At 37.9% G+C, this 20,597-nt stretch overlaps 3 protein-coding genes across 3 annotated transcripts; all 3 read right to left on the bottom strand.

Annotated features, from left to right (window-relative positions):
- Window positions 1–2,144: 2,144 nt before the first annotated feature.
- Window positions 2,145–4,545, bottom strand: LOC114723143 (GDSL esterase/lipase EXL3-like). Its single transcript, XM_028909296.1, has 5 exons — window positions 4,222–4,545; window positions 3,290–3,420; window positions 2,926–3,159; window positions 2,571–2,826; window positions 2,145–2,475 (listed from the first exon to the last, which is right to left on the bottom strand). The coding sequence occupies exons 1-5, from the start codon at window positions 4,508–4,510 to the stop codon at window positions 2,285–2,287; spliced, it is 1,101 nt and encodes a 366-aa protein (XP_028765129.1). The 5' UTR covers window positions 4,511–4,545; the 3' UTR covers window positions 2,145–2,284.
- A 5,594-nt stretch (window positions 4,546–10,139) lies between these two features.
- Window positions 10,140–16,915, bottom strand: LOC114723132 (protein FREE1-like). Its single transcript, XM_028909288.1, has 10 exons — window positions 15,853–16,915; window positions 14,824–14,910; window positions 14,594–14,725; window positions 12,427–12,558; window positions 11,990–12,055; window positions 11,768–11,878; window positions 11,000–11,089; window positions 10,824–10,854; window positions 10,574–10,644; window positions 10,140–10,458 (listed from the first exon to the last, which is right to left on the bottom strand). Exons 1-10 carry the CDS (start codon window positions 16,771–16,773, stop codon window positions 10,381–10,383), a joined length of 1,719 nt encoding a protein of 572 aa, XP_028765121.1. The 5' UTR covers window positions 16,774–16,915; the 3' UTR covers window positions 10,140–10,380.
- Window positions 16,916–18,466: 1,551 nt separating this feature from the next.
- LOC114723418 (uncharacterized) lies at window positions 18,467–19,470 on the bottom strand. Its single transcript, XM_028909613.1, has 3 exons — window positions 19,174–19,470; window positions 18,604–18,985; window positions 18,467–18,513 (listed from the first exon to the last, which is right to left on the bottom strand). Exons 1-3 carry the CDS (start codon window positions 19,468–19,470, stop codon window positions 18,467–18,469), a joined length of 726 nt encoding a protein of 241 aa, XP_028765446.1.
- Between the last annotated feature and the right edge of the window lie 1,127 nt (window positions 19,471–20,597).

Raw genomic sequence — 20,597 nt, 5'->3', positions numbered from 1 at the left:
AGGAAATACTTCTATACGTATATAAATTAGTGCCTAAATTTTTTTCTTATAAGTAGTGCAATTTGAACTTGATTTTAATATAAACAATGTGTAGGTAATTTTGTTGGCTACAAATGTATAAGTAATTTTAACGCTCATTGATTGCGAAGAAATTGAAATGAACAATAACAATGTAGAATGTCAAAACCTTAAGAAAGTTATAGAATTCAGTGAATGATGCAACTTATTTTCAATTTTGTTGGAAAACCCAGACTCACTCTCTAATTATATCCAATTACATATAGACCATGTATTTTAGCATTACGAAACAAAATTCAATTCTCTTATACTGTGATTTCCAGGTAAAATATTGGGTTTGGTGTTTTTTTTCTTTCTAAAAAAAACATGGTGCAAATTGGACGGCGGGAGTACATTCCAAACAAATAGAATGATACAAGACAACATAAATTTAAGCCTTGACAACACAAGAAGAATATCTAACAAGCCCAGGAAACTGCCGGTCAAAACCACCACTAAAGAAAAATGCATAAATTTGACAGAAACACATGAAAACTGCACATAAAGGAGGCGAGAGTTCTATAGGGCCTGTTTGAAATGATATATGAAATTTTTTTTAATCATGATTAACAAAAATAAGATAAGTACGTGAAACAAATTTTTAGCTTGACTAATATAGAACTAGTTCATTAAGCTGTAAATAGGGCCTGTTGAGGGAAACTTTGGTCTATGGGACTCAAAGGTTCAATTTGGTTGAGTCCTCAACTTTTTGGGCGAGTTACCGAATCAAGTGAGTTTGTAAATATGGCCTGTGCGAGCTCACAGGGGAAGCAAGAGCAACAGTAGTTGTCAAATAATAGCACCAACAGGATCAGTCGACCACAAGGCTTCACTTTGCACTTTTGACCCTGAAGTGAAAGCCAATGAGGATTTGAAAGGATGAATTTTGATAGACCAACGTCAACAGATAGCATTTTTCTGGCTGCGTTTCCAGTAATGAGGCTACATCCTAATAACATGGTTAAAATTATGCATAATGATCCTTTTTGTGTTTTTCACTCGCCTATCCTAACCCTCCCTCACACACCCAAATACAACACATACTTCCTTTAAGCCACGTACGTAGAGATTTGATGCCATTGACCCAAGGCTCATTGATCCAATAATCTCATAACCTGGTGATATAAAAGAGTTTGACTTCAACCGTAAGTGTTTGGCTCTTGGCTCTCTAAACTCTCTCTCTCTCTACACACACACACACACACACACACATGTAAACACGTCTCCGTGATAGCCGTTTCTGCTGAAAGACGTGTCTTCAAACGCTGTGATGAGTTCTCAGACAAAGAGGAAGGGAATTGAGAGGCAATAATAGGAACAATAAGAGATGAGAGAAGGAGGCCAAGCGCATGCATATCCCGAGTTTCCTAATTGTGCGATCCATAAATATGATGTGAGGAGCCCCAAGCATCAAATTACTTTCATGTCACACTGTTTTTAACATTTATATCTTCTGCACAACTACCTTCTCCTCAAACGTTAATCCATCACAATGCCACTTGTACTCCAAATGGATCACAGTCATGCTTCCGGACCCCAGCCGCTAATTAAAAGTAGCAATAACTACATTTTAAACTTAATTCGACGGAGGATGCCTTTGGCATTAAATTTCACAGCTGAAATGCATCTCCCATGAATAGGATAAGCATCTGCTCTGCATTCGCTAATTACTGTATCCAATTTTTAAATATGCTCATTTTTTGCATTGAACTAAACCTCACTCTCAACTGCGTCTATGGCGAAAAAGAGGAGGAAAGAAATGCTGTTCCAGCAGATAAGCACCGATTTACCTCCCAAATTTCAAGACGCATCTCTGTTTTTCATGTTCCGCTGCTTGTTGATATTTTTGAGTAACAGGCACGCACTCTTGTCTTAGTAATATATTTGTTTAATTGTTTTTTATTTATCTGTCATTTTTAATATAACATATTAATTGTATTTCTGAAATTGTAGCGTCAAACCCTTAAAAAGCATGTTTGTGCGGGGAGATGACTCGAAGTTGCATACATGAACCAAGAAGGAAAGGAAATGAATGAAAAGAGAGGTAATTATGACAAGGATGCCCGTCCCCGTCCCCGTCCCGTGTATTAATTGAACATACACATGGTGCTTGATTAATCACGAACTGCACTTACTATGGAAATTAAGAAGCTGCTAGAAAGAAAAAGAAAACGAGCAGAGGAAGATAAGAGTAAAATTTAAATGGGGGATGGGCGCAGGGGCTGGCTCAGAAGAATTTGGGAACATAAGTTTGAAGAAGAGGACCAATGAGCTTTTTATAGGCAGCTTCAGTGGGATGATAACTGTCCCAAAACACATAATTGGAAACATCTGCACAAGTCGGCTCCAAAGGGTTGCACAACACCGCCACCTCTATTTTCCCTGTTCCGCAGCATCCTCTGTTCACCACCTGGAACCCTGCATATAGACGCACTTCCCACCTTCCTTAACATACTCTATAATTATTAATAATGTTGGAGAGCGAATTGTAAGAATCATCAACATAGTATTACCGTATCTTCTGTAGTTTTGAATGATATCCTGCAAAGGGCTGTAAACATCAATATACACAATGCTGCTGTTTGGTAAATCCCTGTTCAGGGAATCCAGCTTCTCTGATAGCTTCGAGTTAAATAACCTTGCTGCTTCGTTTTGCTTTCCCGCACACTCTCTTAATATTCCTCCTCCAAGAGTTCTCTGTGATGGCACGCACCCGATCGGCGGGGCACCGAACACCCCAATCCTCCGCAGCCCTAGTTCATGTATTTCCTAGTTTCCAATTCAACATGCTCTCGTTCATCAGACACTAATTCCCAGCAGAGTGATTAAACTGTACGTGATGGTTCACTTTTTTTTTTTTTTGGGTACCTTGATAAAATCAGAGGCTGAATTGGCCATAAGATCAGTGTAAGCAGGAACGTCGTACTGGAGCTGTCTAAAGCGAGCGGTAAAATATGTGTTGGCAATGTCGTCGCTGCCAGAAACCACGAGAGCAACGGCGTTGGCTAGGATGAAGTTTGTTCTCTCCTCTCCTACATTCTCTTTCAGCTTCCTTTTGTATTCTTTGAACATCTCTACTTGGGCCGATAGCGGTATCGCTGACTGATTCGCATGCATTGTTCAATCTCAAGTAAGAAAACAAAACCACCCAAAAAGATTGGACGCCTGAATATATTAATTACGTGAATATTACGCAGGTGTGTTACTGTGTGTGCGCGCGCATGTTACATACCACAATTTTGGGGGTCAAAGGATCATAACCCGAGGCACCGGAAGCAAAGCAGACGCCGGTAGGAAGATCACTAGGTTTCAGATTTGGGTCCAAATAAGCAGGCAAGAACTCCTTAATACCCAACTCCTCAACTGACATATGCCAATCAAATTGCAATTCATTAGAATTTAGAAAAATGAGAGCTCAACAGTTCCTCGACCGGCCCCGAGTATTATCACGTCACAGACGACTGTGTAAAACACACACACACGCTATTACCTCCGGTACTTAATATAAACCTCGTTTGATTTTTATTTTGGTTCTAAATATAAGATTTTAATTCACTTTGTTTTCCATATTTATTTATTTTTTTCCAAGATAGTCTTTCTAATAATGGTAGTTATAGTTAATGCACTTGATGATTAAGGATATTTTAAGAAAGACAATACCTATTTATCACAAATAATTAACTTAACTTATTTTTTTAATCTAGTCAAACTAGTCAACTAGCTCTTATATTTAGAATCGGGAGTAATATTATGCTGCTAGCTAGTAAAAATTAACAGGATAAAAATGATCCTAATTATAGAATGCAGTGGATATATATAGTGTGCATATCTTTTACGTAAAGCAACTCACCTACTTTGGACTGATTTTTCCTTTCTATTAATTGACCAAGCAACAGGTGGCTCATTCTATCAAAACATTTGTATGTTTATTTGGGGGGTGATACGGACGGTTACGTCACGTCGCATGAGCACATTAAATAAGTTCCCTTGGATATACTGGACATATTGCATTATTCAACTGATCAAATATATATCCTCCCTCTTCTTGCCGTGAAAATGAAAAGGAAAAGTTAGTAATACCAGTACACTCAGGAATTGCAATACCAGACCCAGACTAATTAAAAAGGGAGAAAGCAAAGAGAAGGAATACGAGGGAATTAGTACCTATGATGTCTGAAGGAACCTTCCCGTTGGAAAACCTGCCAGTTGGTATGCCTCCCTCAAAATCCTGACCATAAGGAGGGAAGTTGCACTTAACTACTGTTTTGAGGTGGTTGTTGTTGCCGGTGTCCACGATGGAATCTCCAAATGCAAAGATTGCTGGAACTGAGACATTGGGTGGCAATTTCACCGCACCCTTGGCTTTGCACGAAACCATCAATAACAACACCAAACGGAGCACTGAGCTCCAAGTGAAACAAGAAGACCAACCCAACTTCATCAGCACAACCATTGTGGCTGCTTCCCTTCCCCACGAACTTATTCCTCATGTACGCTCTATTTATATATATCACTCACTTGTGTCCATTTCGTTCATTTCTATCTGCCGCACGCAAGCAGCAATTCCACCAACCGTTGATTTATGCACTATTTTCAGAGATATACCCAAATAAATCAATCATCAAGTTACAATGATATGACGGCTAGCAAAATTTTATTTATTAACGACACACGCTGATTGGGCGTCCTTGGGCGCGGCTATATATAATTGTGAATAGGATTGCACGTTTTATCCTGCTGCACATATATTTAGCTGTCCTCATCAACTTGGACACTCGATTTTATTTATTTGCCTTTCCTTCCATCTGTTATAAAAAATAGTTTACTGGTTTATCGTGAGTGACGGAGTCTGTATCATAAATCGCGAGCTATTCCCGAGTAAATTCCTTCAAGAACACCGACATGAATGCAACGTAACGTGCACTGCTCATTGAGATATGGACTCAACATTCAACTATATAAATATATATATCCCATCTCTTCATCAGTTCGCCACATGAGGCTGAACGATTGACCCCATGTCAAGTAATAAAGTTTTAGCTCTCTATTTGATTCTTTTCATGTCTCGAATTATATATATCTGCAGAAAACAAAGTTCTGTGTATATGGAGCTGCGCAGGCCCCGGCGTATTCGCATCGTTCATTCAATCACTTCTGTAGGAAATTCAATAAATTGGAGATTATTATTATTATTGGTATTACTATGTTACTACTAGTTTAAGACGAAGGATTTGTTTGACTTCCCGCATTTGTCGTTTTCTCTTGAGCGAGTGCAGTCATCACGTCAAGGGGGCCCCGATGAATGGCTTTTAGGTATCCCAATTTATAGTTTGATAGGCACTCCGATATTTCTGCATTTCTGCTTCTATTCTTGCGACGTGGATTATTTGTGCGTAGGGGCCTGTCCCTTTTCATGAAACTTGTAGTTCACAATGGGCTTTCTTTTTATTGGGACTTCACAAACTATTATCTTCAGTTACGCTCTCTTCCCGTGGCGAAGTTATGCCAACTTCATAACAAAAAAAACAAAAAAAAAATCATTCCATGCATTACGGTTTTGAGGACCGCCCATATTAATTCCATCACAGTAGTTTTAATAGAGTTTAATAAGTGGGAGATTTTTATTACTATAGTAGTACTTTTATAGGCACACCAGTGCTGCTGCTGCTACTTCTATTTGTGTTGCCCGAACATAGTGGGCATTTTGGTTTTGTTGGTTGGCGGTTGAAGTTGTACGACCACTACCAACTACACTGCATCTACGTACATATAAATATATATATAAATACGCACACTACTCTGATCTTAAATATAAGATATAATTTGTAATGCAAATGAAAAGAACATTAAAGAAGGGCGCCAACTATAACGACCTTGATTTAAGAAGGGAGATGATTTTAAGAGGTGCAAATTGGATATTGCAGGCATCTCTTCCAAAAACTGGAAACTATTTTATATTTCGTGCTGGTTGATGCATAATTTAAAGCTTCTACTGCTCAAACTGGAACACAGCTCAGATAGAAGAAGAAGAGTCGCACCTATTAAGTTTCGTGGTTCTCTAAATTTTTTTGCTTCATGTATTTTCTGCACCGATTTAAAAGTTTTATTTCCTTTGATACGCTTCCATTGCCTCCATGTGTTTACCCTAGCCAGCAAGCCTGCTCATCAGACAGCGCGCGGCACAGCTTCAAGGGAACCCATTATTAGTCATCCATTTGAATAGCAGGATATATATATATATATATATATATATATATGTCAATGGAAAGAGTAGGCTTAAAATACACGTATCAATTAATGTCTTGGCCCTTCTGGGTTAATTACGTTACAAGATATTAAACACAAAAATGAGGACCCAACAAATCATTTGCGTGAGACGCTGCACAAAAACAACACATAACGTGTACCTACGGACCACGTTGATTATTAATAATATTTCATAATAAGATCTTTCGTGATACTTGCCACTTTTCTTACGGAGTGTCGTCAGTAAAGAGTATGCAGAAGACATGAAGGATTAGCTGGCTGTGTGTCTTGCTTGTCTGTGAAACTATATAATAATAATAATCTTGTCTCCTGCATTGATGCAATGGGTTTTAACCCCAGCTGCTGTCAAAGTGTTAATTAATGGAATTTAGATTCTTGGCGGAATATATCTCTAAATCTTTGTATGATTTAATCACTAATTGTTACTACTACTAGTCTGCTGCTGTCAGTCTTGCTAATTATGCGGGGGAAACTTGCCATAAAATCTTAGGGTCATACAGGAAGGTCGAATCAGTAAAGGGACATCAGAACTACCAACTGAAACAAGGTGGTGCATGGGAGAGTATACTTTTAGACTTGAGAGCTGAGACAATTCCGCATTTTGCATTAATTATGTATATATTTATATATGCATGTATAGCAGTATATTTTAATAACAGCAATAATTAACAACAACAATAAATAATGCGTATCATCTCAACTACTATATATAATTTACAATCAAAGTCTGCAAGATTGACTAGGTCATACGCATTCATTTGATTGTACCGATTAGTTACCGCGTCTTTCCCGACCAGCTGGCTGCCTCGGTGCCCTTTAATTCGCTGCTCATCGCAAGTCTCCCACGGCTACGTCTCGATCACGATCTGTCCTGCCCTTTTTTTCTTAAATTAGTTCTTTAATAATTTTGTCACGTCTCCAAAGATTCTCTTTCAAGAAAACCGTGGACATTAGCAGATTCCCACAGGTTTAATGCTTATTCTTTTTCTTCAGCCACACAGGCTGACTTGAAACTCATTCAGTTTCATTTTACAGTGAGAATCATAACAAGAAAAAAAGACAGGAAACTTATTCATCTTATTAATTTCAAAAGAAACATATATATGCAAGCATTAATATCTTTTCTGGTGGTGATGATAACTAGAATTGGAAAGGAGGCAAGGCCAATGTATACGTATATAAATCAAGTCTTTTTTTGATTTTATTTTGTGTAATTGGCTTTTATTTATACACTATTTAATTTTGTAACTCACATTCACTTACATTCATAAAATTAATTATCTACTATTTGTCATTTAAAGACAAATATAACCTATGTGTAAAACTACACTTACAAATAGGGCACGTCATTTATATTGCGGAACAAATCAAAAAATATAATAGTTCTCTCATTTTCAAAATAAATAAATAAATAAATCACACAAACACTTGAAAAGACAAGCAATGATGTGTCTCATGTTTAGTATAAGTAAGGGAGAAAAAAGACCATCAAATGGTATTGAAATCGGGAGATGTTCCCACGCAGACGCAGTAATAAACTGATTTTTTAAGAAAAATTCTCATGATGATCGAAATTCCATCGGCTGGTTGGCCCAAAAAAAGAAAAACCATCGTCTGATGCAAGGTGGTAGTAAGGTGGGTGGGTCCAACAGATATTGGGACGATCGATATTTGCTATTTAGGGACAATGCGTGTGAGGTATCAATTTGGAAGAAACAGTCTGGTGGTTGGGCGGGGGAGTTATGCAACCACCGGGTTAGATTAAATGAAGAGTTCATGACATTTTTGTCTTTGAGCTATCCTCACATATTCACATGTAACTAATAAAAAATAAAATAGAAGAGGCCTGGGTACCTAAAAGTAAAAAAAAAAAAAAACAATAAATTATGTTACCAAAAGAAAAATGGAACCTAAAAGTTTGATTTCTTGACAATAATTTTGATAATAATATTATATTATTAAATGAGAATCTTGTACACAAATAAATCATGAACTTGCGTAGAAATTACGGACTTGTAATTGAGATACCGCAATAAGTAAGAAAATTAAAGGAAAATATTTTGAAAATAATAACCATGCATCATGCATGGTTTAACCAAAACTAAGATATTCTTAGAAAAGTATTTGGCAACAATCAAATTTAAGAAATTTGCATATACAATTTTCAAGCACAATAATTTTAAGAGTGATGCTGTTATTAGGGAAGTAAATATGTATCGTACTCCTATTTTCCTAGCTAGGGTTTTGTTCTATTTATGTTTTTCTGATAAGGTTATGATAAGGCAACATTGGGAAGCATATCAATAATTGATATACCCTGTTTTTTTTTTTTTAAACATTTTTTGTTCTACAGAATTCTTTCAAGTTGAAATATTTTAATAAAATATATATTCTTAATTAATAGGCATATAAGAGGAAGTATTATGAATATGCAGAGTTGTGATATTCATCTTCTCATCACCTTTAGCACTTCATGTTTATGATCAAGTAATTCCCATTATTCCACTTTCAAATTCATGGTATTTATTTCTCATTACTTTACGTTTAATATGGATGAGATCTTTGAGGTGTGCGACTATAACTAAGAATAAGGTATTGCATTATGAGATGAGATAAAGAAAAATCCTTCTATTGTCTCTATTGGTCTCTCTTTACTGTTGATTTCTCTTATCTATTTTTCTTTTCTTGGCCGAACTCTTATCTATTTTTATCGCGAAATCCCAAAGGACTCTAGTATGGTCAAAAGGGCTGGGACAAGGTGTTAAACATTTTGTATACGTTAGAAATCACATTCAAATCTCAAGGGATTTCAAAGTAATTTCTCAAGCCGGTGGGGATTTATTTGTAAATAAATCTCTTCGTTGAAATCTATCTGTAAATCTTTTGGGGAAAGAAGTTTCAAGACCAACACATCCGTTAAAAAAAAAAAAGTTCTAATTTTTATACAGAGATATTTTTAACAAGTCAAATTATATCATTTATTGGTCACATGATAGATGGATACATGAAAACGATATCTTTGAAAAGGTATATTTCACTCTGAAGACTGAAATTAAATTCATTATATGGATATCAATGCTATTGATTTTTTTCCCAACGATATCAATTAATGATCACTGTTAATTAATAATTATTACTGTATAAAACTTGTCTATCTCGGAGCCGCACCGCTCACCTTTTCTTTTTTGGTAATTTTACAAATGCTAATTTTCCCTTTTCTCTTCTTTTTTCTTTTTCTAAGGAAATTTTATTAAGGGAGAATTAGAATTACGCGACAAGTTTCAAAATTAGGAATGATATTATTGGGATTTTTTAATAATTAAATTTATTTCTTAAGACCTCTTAATAATCCTGCTACTTATTAACATGCCCTTTTTCTATTATTTAATACTCCCTCTGATTTATAATATTAGATACGTTAAAAAAAAATTTTAAATATCAACTCTTAAAATATTAATCTAATAGTTAAAAAAAAAGATAAAAGAGTTAAAAAAGAAGTTCCGAACCGAGATGCGGTTTTGATTATTCAATTTTAGTTAAGTTTTCTCAGTATTAGACTATTAGTTAAGTTACTAAATGTATTTTAAATTGACAAAATCACCTCTTTTATTTTTGTTAAGGGATGTCATTGAAAAATTCTCCCCTCTCCTGCCTTTAGAACACCTTCTTCTCCTCGTTATGAGATTAAAGTAGAAAACTATCATCAATTATTCTGTCAACTTTTTATACTTTCAGCTTTTTTTGGGGAAAACTTCTGATATCATGGATAGAAGGCGTAGAGGGAATGCGCAACGGAAAGGAAGGCCCCACAAAAATCCATTGAACGACCCTGCCCTTTCCCTGACCACAAAATTCAATGGATTTGGTACAAATATACAGGCATGCATGACGCCTAATTTTACAAAAGCACAACCGAATGAGAGATGTTTCTCCTTTCATACAATCTTATAGGCATATTCACACGGTAATCCCAAACAATCATTGTTGATCAGCAAGAGACTGATCTATAAAATTAAATTGAATTTCAAACTGACGCATATAGACAATCTGCCGAAGTCAGCGCGCACTCACAAGAAAGGGGCGCTGGCAAACCCCACACTCGATTGTCTCAGAACCAGTGTCAGGGACCGCGACCTACATTTAACCCACACAACAAAGGCGAGGATGAAGATTACAAATACAAATGATGTGTGTGTTTGCATGAGATAGAAACATAACGAGATTGCCAAGTAGATTCCAAATTTCCAACCTGTAGATGGACAGTGCATGTAGGACATTCAACTTCTTTCATCCGCCTTCCAGATCCATCAGACTCTAACCCTGAGAATTATATCACTTGACTAAGCTACAGCCGCTAATTTCAGCATATCAATTCAAAATTCCCTTAATACCAACTGAAACCTAAGCTACAGATTAATTAAAGCCCGGTTACTCTGCCTGACAAGTAATCAGCCACAATTATTAACAATTTACAAACCAGGCTGACAAACTAGAATTACCTGATGTCTTCCGATTCCTCTCCAGCTCCTCCTATCAAAAGCAATCATTGGGGGAAAAAAAGAATCAACGCCACACAAAAACATACAATGTGACCGAAAACAACGCAGAGGCATACAACATGCGTCAAGTAAAACAGCACAGAAGCGTTTGGTATTAGGCATGCACGGTTATATACCTGCAGTTTCCTGGCAAGATCTTCATGACTCTGCAGCACAGGTCTACTGGCTGCTTCTTTTGCATAACTGAGCCTGCGAGTCACTTCTGCCTATACAACAAATTGATATAAGATCTCCGTTTTCCTAAGCATATAAACGACAGCTTGAAAACATAATGCATCACAAATGCAGAGAAAGACACTGATAGCACGGCACATCCTATTTTGACATGTAGTAGGAGGAAAAGTGATAGGCCACAGCAAATGGGGACAATACAGGACAGCTCAGCAAGAAGGTGGTTAATGAGAAAACTGCCCATGAAATCCCGATGATAACACCACCAGTGACATTATGCTTACTACTTATAAGTCAGTTATCATGTTTATGCGCTGTTATTTTGTTTGTACTGTACTTATATTCAGATATTCTTTTACTGCTTAAGTTATTGTGTTTCTATCAGCATAAATAGTAGAGTTAGGGCTGGGTAAGAGATAGCATATGCGATCTGTTTGTTATCTTGGGGAGATTCTCCTGGCTTTAAAAGAACTATGAGTTAAAGATTTATTTCTCATCCTTTAAAAGATTTTACCTTGCCTTAGTTCCCCTGTTCTCGGCAGGAACTCGAGAAGGAAAGCAAGGCATGACAAATATTAAATTCTTCAGTTGTATCCCCAAAAAAAAAAAAAAATGAAAGACACAATAATCTCATAACAATTGAGAAAGCCAATTCATAACATCATTTTCATTTTATCACTTCAGAGGGAAAAGTCAGCAACTATGGAACATACCATGCATCGATCACACACACGTACTGGCAGAGCATTCTCATCTGCAGTTAGAGCAATTCTACCTTGTGTACATTTGTCACAAAATATATCCCCACAGTTCCTACAGTGGTGCTGTTTGAAGCACGGATGATTGCAAATTAGCAATTAAACGTATTAAAACATTCAATCAGGCACAGAAAACACTTAAAAGCTTGGAAACAGACAAGAAAGGTATGGATCAACCTTACGAACAAAAGCATTAAAATCAGTACCACATGCTGTACATTTCGAGGCTGCTTCATCAGGGACCTGGATGGAGTGATAGAGCCTAATAAGAAGCAAGATACAGGAACAACTAAATCCTACATTGATATAGAGTCACCAAAGTTGACCAGTTCATTTTCTTCGAGATCATGTGGCATTTTCAACTTTATAAGTACAAGACGTGAGAGGAATATACAATCATGGTCATATGGAACTAACTGAAAAAATTGCAACTGCACACTTCTAACCATCATATTCAACCAACAACAAATAAGCACAAGCATCCTAGAAATAAAACTGGTTCTAAGAAAGACTTGTTCCAGCTAAAACCACAGAAGCATTACTTGGGAGAAGGGGAGGGCTGGTTGGGAATAGGAAAGAAGAGAAAGAAATTAAATTTGCATCTCCAACGTTACCCAATGATCTTTCTCCTCATTGGGAGGTTTGATCAAATTCATCCAATCAACAAGACCTTTCTTCTTTTCTGTAGCTTGTTCATTTGTTTTCAACGCTTCAGCAGGCCTGCTGCTTCCACCCATTTCCTTGAACTGCAACAACAAACAGATGGCAGATAAAGATTGCCACATATAAACAATTCTCAATGTTTGGAAGGAAAAAATAAGACAACTAAACAAGTAATCAGGATCCTGGAAATCAAGACTAGAGGGCATTTAACTACAAGACCTACAAGAAATATAAGTGACCGGTTCAGATTTCAGAAGCCGTTGCAAGAGACAAGGTGATAACACGACACTGTTATAGAGAAATTGAATAGACGTTGTGAAACCTTTTAGTTTCATCTTCTCCACATTGAGGTCCAAAAAAAAAAAAATTCCTCACATTAATTCTTGCAGGAAACTCCAAGATATCAGTATTAATGCACAGTGGTGCTGCTGTTTCAACAGCAACATCTGGACTGTCTGGATTCAATTTTTACGGTCCAAATTTTATATTTTCCCCCTGATGTTTTAATGGTTAATTATCACTTTTTCCCAACAAAAAAAAAAAGAATGAAAAATGATAGTTAGAAGACTACACTCATTATGTATAATATTTCTTATAAATTGAGAAAAAAATTCAAAACACACACACACACAAAAATCCTGAAGCACCTTTGTGCTGTTTTTGCAGCAAGGGATCCGGATCCAACTTTCCTATTTACTACATACTAAAAGATACATTTCTGAAAAGATGTTTCTGGCATTAGAGCATACTGAACACAAATCTCACATGCCAACACTCACAAAAGCCAAAATCATGATCCGAAGGTCATTCACTAATAACACCAGTTAAATTTGACGCCCATTGCAGAAGGCACAGATGATAGAGGAAATGTGACCAAGACTCAAATGGTTTAAATGTTTATCTAGCCCATGTTCATTGATGTTTCATAGATCTAAGCATACACATCCATTCAAGCAGCCTTTGAACATGTTTTTTTTAAAATACATATATGTGTGTGTGTGTATATATATATATATATATATATATATAAAACAAGCACGAATAAAAATTCTTATGAATGAAAAGCATACACATCATTTCAATTACAAAAAATGAAAAAAGAACGGCACAAGTAACATAAGGCACACACCTAGAGCAGTAATACTGGAAATCTCAGCAATAAAAATGAATAGCAAATCGGATCTTCACTTTTTTGTTGCAAAAGTTACAAAAATCTCCTCATCTAGTTTGAGGGAATTTGTCAATTTGAAAAAAAAGAAAAAGGTAAGGAAGGCTATCAAAGTAAATCTATCACTAACTCCCAAATTTTCATTTCCGCCATTTCAATTAACCACAACCATTCATACATTTATAAATTGACACTAAACATTTTAAATCTTTGACATAGAGCAGGTTGTGATATCATTTAAGGGAGTACTAAACTAAGACAGATAACTACCCACAAATACAGTTTATGACATCATATTTCGGAAACTACAAAAGAGGATGCTTCATGAGAAAAGGAATTGACAGAGAAGCATTATATAAAACACTTCAGCCCAATCAGGTCAAAAGCGCTCACAGCCAGCCCATAGATTATTCCTTTTATCTTTGTGCCTTTTTGTTTTAGTTGTCACGTCTTGTCCAGAAGTAGCCTTGGGTTTCTTGTTCTACTGCTATTCAAGCTAAGCATTAGACCTTTTGAAGAGCTTGAATGATCATGATTTTATCAAACTCATCTTTTGAAGGGTCAGAATTAGCATTTCCCATAATATGCAGAAAGCTCAAAATAAGCCAAGTACCATTTCAAAGCCCAATGGCGGCTTCCTGCGACTTTTATAGGAATACAGATATTGACATAGATTCTTTTGTTAGAACATCCAGAGAAAAAGGGTTCTCGAGCTATTTTTATCAGTTTTCATGATTCTGAAGAAACATAATAGCTGCTTGATAGAGAACCCACAATCTCTACACTTCTTGGCTAATTTCTACTGTTAACCCTGGTTTATTCTCTCAGTCTCTCCTTAAGCATCAGAGATGATGCAGAAACTGGGAGTCAATTATAAGTGGCCACTTACATTGTGGTTCATACAAGCATGCAAATATAACAAGATCACCAGAAATTCTATGAAGCCCCACCTGTATGGTTGCAGCAGTCACAGTATCCAAAAGTGTGTTGGTAGTGTAACTATTGGATTGCAGTCTGATTCGTTTTGGCTCGATGTCTACTGAGCTCTTGGACCAAAATGCCAATGTAGATGAATCAAATCTCTGTATTATGCAGTGAAAAATTATAAACTAAACCAATATTTTTAAAAAGATAAATCTCATACTGTTTTCAAATTTTCATAGAGTAAATCCATACTCACCTCACATCTCGTAATATTTTCAAGAGGATATATTCTCAAGATTCGACTGGTGCTTGGATCAAGCATTCTGACTCCATCTAAACCAATCTGGACAAAAAACAAAAATACTAATTCAGATCATCAGCCCTGATAGGGATGAACAAGAAACGGGTGAAAATAATGCATGTTAGACATGCTGAACTCCATAGAACAAGGGTTTCTAGAGGGTTGAAAGAATTTATACACACAACACACATCCAAGTTTAGTCAAACGAAATTTGCAGAAAAGGGATAAGTAAATGAAGAATCAACTAATAGCTTTTGATATTCACCATAATCACGGCCACACTCTCCATGTGCGCGCGCGCGCGTCTCAAATACCAACGAAAAGGAAGACATGAAGAGGAAGATATCAGGACTTCAGACTTAGGAATCCTATCAGATTGGGCGTGTAACCAAAGAGGAGAGAGGAATGTCATAAAAAGCCAAATGTCACAAGGAAGATGGAGGTAGGGAATCGCTAGCATCAATAAAGCATTGAAAAGGAAGGAAATGATCGACCTACAAGGAAACGTCGTTGCTGCTGTATACACACATACAGAAACATTTAGTAGAATACCATAAGAAGGAATAAGATGCAGGGTATCCACCTTCCATATAACAGACACTGAAATGAAATAGCAAGGGAACACAACCCCGGGCTATGCTGTTAATTTATGTACATTGACATCTCGTTCTTGAATATTAAACCTTATATTTGATTAATTTTATGCCATTACTATACAATAAATCAGAAATCACTTTAGTATTATTTCCAAAACCATATTTAGAATTTGGAAATGTGGAAAAAATAATGAGAATATCTCGAATCAAAAGACATTTTCTGTACTACTAGTGATTTACAATGAGAATTTTTCACTAAGAACAACAGTGCTTATCCAACAATTGAAGACACGATACAAGTACTCATCTTATCGCTTATCACAGTGATTAATAAATTGTACTAGTTCTCCTCAAATCAGAAATATTAAGCAGCTACAGCATTCATACCTGCAAGAGAACATCCATAGTGTTTTGACCACTACTTTCCGCCAACAGCTTTACCCTAAATTTTTGCACTCCGCTTCTTACACCTTCTTGAGCATCAGCCTTCGGCACTGCTTTGGAAACCTTGTTTGATATGGAGGTTTCTTTCGGAGAGGGAAAATTGATTGGCCTCCCATAATCATCAAAGCCCGACCAAGGAGATTTAGGAGCCGTGCCGCGCGCTCCATAGGGTTCTACTTTGCCCCCTTCATAAGCATAGACGCCTTCTCCGTAAACTTCATCGAGAGCACGATCATACGTGGATATCCCGCCATCCTGTCGATTCCCGTAAAAATCTGATCCCAAACCAGACGGGCTCTGATTGAAACCTCCATACCTATCATCCAAGTAAGCGCCACCATGATCAAACTTTGCGGGATCCACACAAGGAATTTCGTTCGTGGAAGGCATGGAAGAACCGGGTTGCCCGTAAGGAGACGCGTGCGAGAATGAAAATGATGAATTCAGACTCAGGTTTTGAGAAGCAGAGGAGGAGTGAGCATAACTTGGAGCTGTTTGGTGTCGATCATAGGGCGGATAGTATGATTGCTGCGTGGACAGTTGCTGGTACGAAAGATGAGAATCAAACGGAGGGAAAGAGGACGGTTGCGGAGAAGAACTGACGGGCTGCGAACTGAAGGTGGAAGGTGGAGAGTATGATGGAGCAGAGGGAGTGGCCGGTGTCGGGGCAGAGATAGTTTCGGGATTCGGAGGGTTTGGGGGGCAAGTGGGGGTGTAAGATGTATAATCGGGAGTGTAACCGGAGGAGAACGGAGGAGCAGAAGCGTACGTGTTCGGGATTGCATCGGCAGAAGCATAAGGATTAGGTTTTTGAGCGGGGGGGAACTGATAATAGGGAGCGGAGCTGTAATCTCCTTGTTGCATCGTTGTTGTCTGCAAAATTGGCTCTTCCAATCGGACCTTTGGAGGCAGCAGGAGGAGGAGGAGGAGGGGACGGTTGGCAGAGGGAATCTCAGGAACTGTCCCGGGTGCTGTTGCCGCGTCCGCAAGTTTTGGTGCTTGTTCCACGTGGCAGAAGTTATACCGGTTTAGTTCGAATCCTGAGTCGTTGCCTGAACAACTGGTATCATGGTGATTGCAGACAAGACAAAAACAAAACTATAATTTAAAAAATATTTTTATCATATATAAAATAAATATAAATAAAAATATTTTTATTTATAAAAAAATATTTTTTAAAAGTATTTTTCAAGCAATCCAAACACCTCTCACGATGAAACCAAGCACGAGAATTTATTTAATAATAATATGGTATTTAATTAAATGAAATTATAAATAAAAAGATCAAAATATCTTCACAAAGAATCCTGCTGTCTAACTCAAGTCCCACCATGGCATTGGACGACCACGACCTGCATCAACAACCTACAATGGGAAAATCTGCTCCATCAAAAATTAGAAACAACAAACCACCCAGGTTCAAACTCCAGACAGATTTGAAGGCCTCGTTGATGAAATTCGGTTCTCCTACCATCTCCTATGAACACATGTGAATAAATGACGTTGATGGGGACTAATGCGACAGCGGTTTGTGAGAAGGCATCGTGCTGCGCGTTGTTGAGAGGTTATTGATGAACAAAGCTGAAACGCCGTATTGATGCTCCAGTGAAGATGGCATTGGCAGGCCAGGAGGAGAAAGAGAGGGCAGAGGGGCAGCGAGGGCCTTTCCTTTTCCCTTTTTAATCTTTTTGGCGTGCACCTTTTTTCAGTATAAATTTACTTTGCAGAGCTATATCATGTCTTTTTCTTTTGAGAAATTGGTAATAATGATCCTTCTAATCGCTTGAGCCTTTACTCTAGTCAATTATCAAACCATTTTTATAAAATATATCATAAAATTTAAAAGAGCCACGCTAGCTGTAAATTATGTATAATGTAGTTTTTTTTTCTTTCAAATTTTACAAAAAGCACATAAAATTCACATATAATTTATAATAAATTTTAAAAGAAGCATAAATATCCATGTCAACAAGTGAAATCCTTGTGCAAAAGCAAAACAGTGTAGCCAGAATGGGCTTTATATCCGGACTTGCAATTCGCAAAGCTGGGCGCCAGTTCAGATGTCAGCGGAAGCAGTAACAAGCCTCGATAAAGGGCAGTTCCAGATATCCTTTATTCTGTCAGTAAAAAGGCGGAGTTATAAAGTTTATGAAGAAACAAAACCCTGTCCCCGATACGGCTGAGACTGAGATAGAGATAAGATAGACAGATGTCATTTATTGTCAAGCCAAAAGAAGATGGACGAATCAAGCAAAACAAGTCAAATTCAGATATTAGGAGGAAACCCCAATGAAGGAAAAGTGAGAGAAGATTCTTTCTACCATTAATTACCGAGCAGCATATTCCTAAACACGGGCCAATATGCAGGACAAAATCAAAATACGGCCAACTCCAGTCCCCAAAAAAGGCCGAGCAGGACAAAAGGAATTGAAAACCGGAAGCCCCACAATGACACCCTAATCTATATCTAATCTCAAGTATTAATTTGATCCACAAGAAAAATATGTTTTTACGCTTCAAATGAGCTTCTCTTTCCTCAACCGTCGCTCCTGGTGCGCTAGGCCAAAAGCACTTCCATGCAGCCTTCTTTGGCAGAATTACACACTGGACAAAAATCAAGCAAGGCTTCACAGAAATAACAAGAGCAGAGGTGTCTGCAAGGTAGGAACAGTACACACGAGCTCCGAGAGTTACAGCTTTTACAAGCCATTCTCTTTCTCTGTTTTTCCTCCTTTTCGTCCTCTTCTTTGTTTTGACTTTCCTCACAGGGACCGCAGCAAGACTCTGTGTCTTCAGCCCTGTTACCGTCCCAGACCTTCCTCTCTCTTACCTGTTCCAACGTGTTCGTCAGGCTTACTATCATGGCCTCCTTTTGCTTGGCTACTCTCTGCCACGCTTCGCTTTCCATCTCTGCTTTTCTCAAGCAATCCTCCAGCTCTGTACTTTTCCTTTTTGCCTGTGTCAAGTCATTCTCTTTCTGCCTGACCAGACTCAGCGATTTGGATTCAAGAGCACTCAATAGGAATGCCACCTGCTCCTTTCTTTGATGTTGCAGAGCCTGCCTTAATCTCTCGTTCTGTTTCAAAGTATAGGCAAATAATTTAGTCACTAAAATGACTCGCAACAGGATGATGCAGCCTAAAATCGAAAGTTGAATATTTCTCAGTTCACACACTTGATTTTAGCCCCAAAAAAGGAAGGAAATAAAGCATCTTCACACAACATATTTAAAAAACAGAGATAGTTTCATCCTAATGTGATAACCTGTGATAGGAGCATGCGATCAATCTCATGTCTCTGTAACTCCAGCTGCGCACTTAAAGCGTCAGAGAAGGAGGTGGGTGGAAAACTATTGCATACGAAGGAAAACGGAGGCCCCTGATTGCAATCAAAACCAGAGCTTTGGTAGGTCTGGTGCTGTTGGCACTGAGGCTTTGAAGGGTGTGGAAGACTGAGAAGAAGGCCATCATCCATTCCCAGCACCTGACTAGTCCCTGCCCAATCCGGAAGACGTATGGGCAATCCGGAATTTTCTGAATAAAACTGAGCTTGAAGTGCCATCTTAGCTCAATGGAGGAGGAGGAGGAGGAGGGGCAGAAGCACCCAGGAGTGCTATTTTCTGTGGACATATATCAAGGCCATTTATTAGGAAGCCAGAACGGAAACGAAATCATGGGTAGGTTTAAAGCCAGAAGGTTCATGTTCTCGCCATATCAGAAAAGATGCATGATCTTTCTGTCTCTTCTCGGCATAAACTTTGCCTTCTTTGTTGCTACAATTTCTGGTCTAACTGAAACTCACCATTAAGAAGGAAACCCGTGGGATGTTTATTTATAGTGGGAAAACTGACAATCTTATTATTGTGTGATTAAAAGCGGGTAATGGAACTTTCATGTGTGACTTAATTGTATTGACTAATTAAAGAGCTAAAAGAGCGGGAAGAATATGTATAACTCAATAATTATAAATAAATAAATAAATAAAAAGGAAAGGGGAAGCGAGGTTGTCTTTTAACTTTTTCAAGGCTTTTGGGTGGATATAGGTATAAATCTCGATTCGGGCTTTGCCCATCAACCGGGTGTTTGTAGAATCTCAAAAGGCTATATGCCAAAACCAATAGCAGCATTAGTGAGTAATGAGGGAGATTTAAGAGGGGAGGCGGAAAACGACGACGTACATGCAGATTTTGTGACAGAAGAGTCACCGGAGTATCGGGTCAGACGGGATCAGGAGGAGAAGAGAGAGGAGGAGGTGGTGGCGAGGGGGAAATCCACTAAATTGGGATGTGAAAGGGTCAGAGCCTCAGAGGGGTATGGGAGGAAATCAGAGATGGGGGGGATTGTCAGTTTGGTCATTGGGAAAGGAAAGGCTAAAGAATAGCGTTTCTATACGTCCACTTTTTTTGGTTATTTGGGTATTTAAGCCAGAAATTGAAATCTGTCCGTTCAGATAGGACAAAGGAGCGCACGTAGAACACTTGGTTGGTTGATATGTTTGGGGGCCCAAGAAGAGTAAACAGTTCTGAAACTTCCGGCGCCGGTATGGACGAAGCGGGGTCTACGTGAGGCCGCTCTCCTCTCAGCAAGCGCATTACGCAAGCATATCTGTACTAAAGCCATTGGAATTGGATGAGCATCACGCGGTTCTCACCCACTTTCTTCGCCCCCTCACTTTCAAAACAGCTTTTT

The sequence above is a fragment of the Neltuma alba genome, unplaced genomic scaffold (assembly GCF_004799145.2).
Source record: "Neltuma alba isolate B1F8T4 unplaced genomic scaffold, ASM479914v2 tig00002374_pilon, whole genome shotgun sequence".
In the NCBI taxonomy this organism is placed as follows: domain Eukaryota; kingdom Viridiplantae; phylum Streptophyta; class Magnoliopsida; order Fabales; family Fabaceae; genus Neltuma; species Neltuma alba.
This window is presented reverse-complemented; position numbering and strand designations above follow the sequence as displayed.

What these genes read in the sequence shown, in the direction of transcription:
- LOC114723132 (XM_028909288.1), bottom strand. Translation starts at nt 16,773, where the DNA reads ATGCAACAAGGAGATTACAGCTCCGCTCCCTATTATCAGTTCCCCCCC. An exon ending in CTATGGATGTTCTCTTGCAG is followed by an intron (nt 14,911 to 15,852) that starts GTATGAATGCTG and finishes TTTTTTGTCCAG; the next exon opens with ATTGGTTTAGATGGAGTCAG. An exon ending in ATCTTGCCAGGAAACTGCAG is followed by an intron (nt 10,855 to 10,999) that starts GTATATAACCGT and finishes TGCTTTTGATAG; the next exon opens with GAGGAGCTGGAGAGGAATCG.
- LOC114723418 (XM_028909613.1), bottom strand. Translation starts at nt 19,470, where the DNA reads ATGGCACTTCAAGCTCAGTTTTATTCAGAAAATTCCGGATTGCCCATA. An exon ending in ATCGCATGCTCCTATCACAG is followed by an intron (nt 18,986 to 19,173) that starts GTTATCACATTA and finishes ACTTTGAAACAG; the next exon opens with AACGAGAGATTAAGGCAGGC. An exon ending in GAGAATGGCTTGTAAAAGCT is followed by an intron (nt 18,514 to 18,603) that starts GTAACTCTCGGA and finishes ATTTTTGTCCAG; the next exon opens with TGTGTAATTCTGCCAAAGAA.
- LOC114723143 (XM_028909296.1), bottom strand. Translation starts at nt 4,510, where the DNA reads ATGGTTGTGCTGATGAAGTTGGGTTGGTCTTCTTGTTTCACTTGGAGC. An exon ending in GGTTCCTTCAGACATCATAG is followed by an intron (nt 3,421 to 4,221) that starts GTACTAATTCCC and finishes GGCATATGTCAG; the next exon opens with TTGAGGAGTTGGGTATTAAG. An exon ending in CAGCCTCTGATTTTATCAAG is followed by an intron (nt 2,827 to 2,925) that starts GTACCCAAAAAA and finishes ATTGGAAACTAG; the next exon opens with GAAATACATGAACTAGGGCT.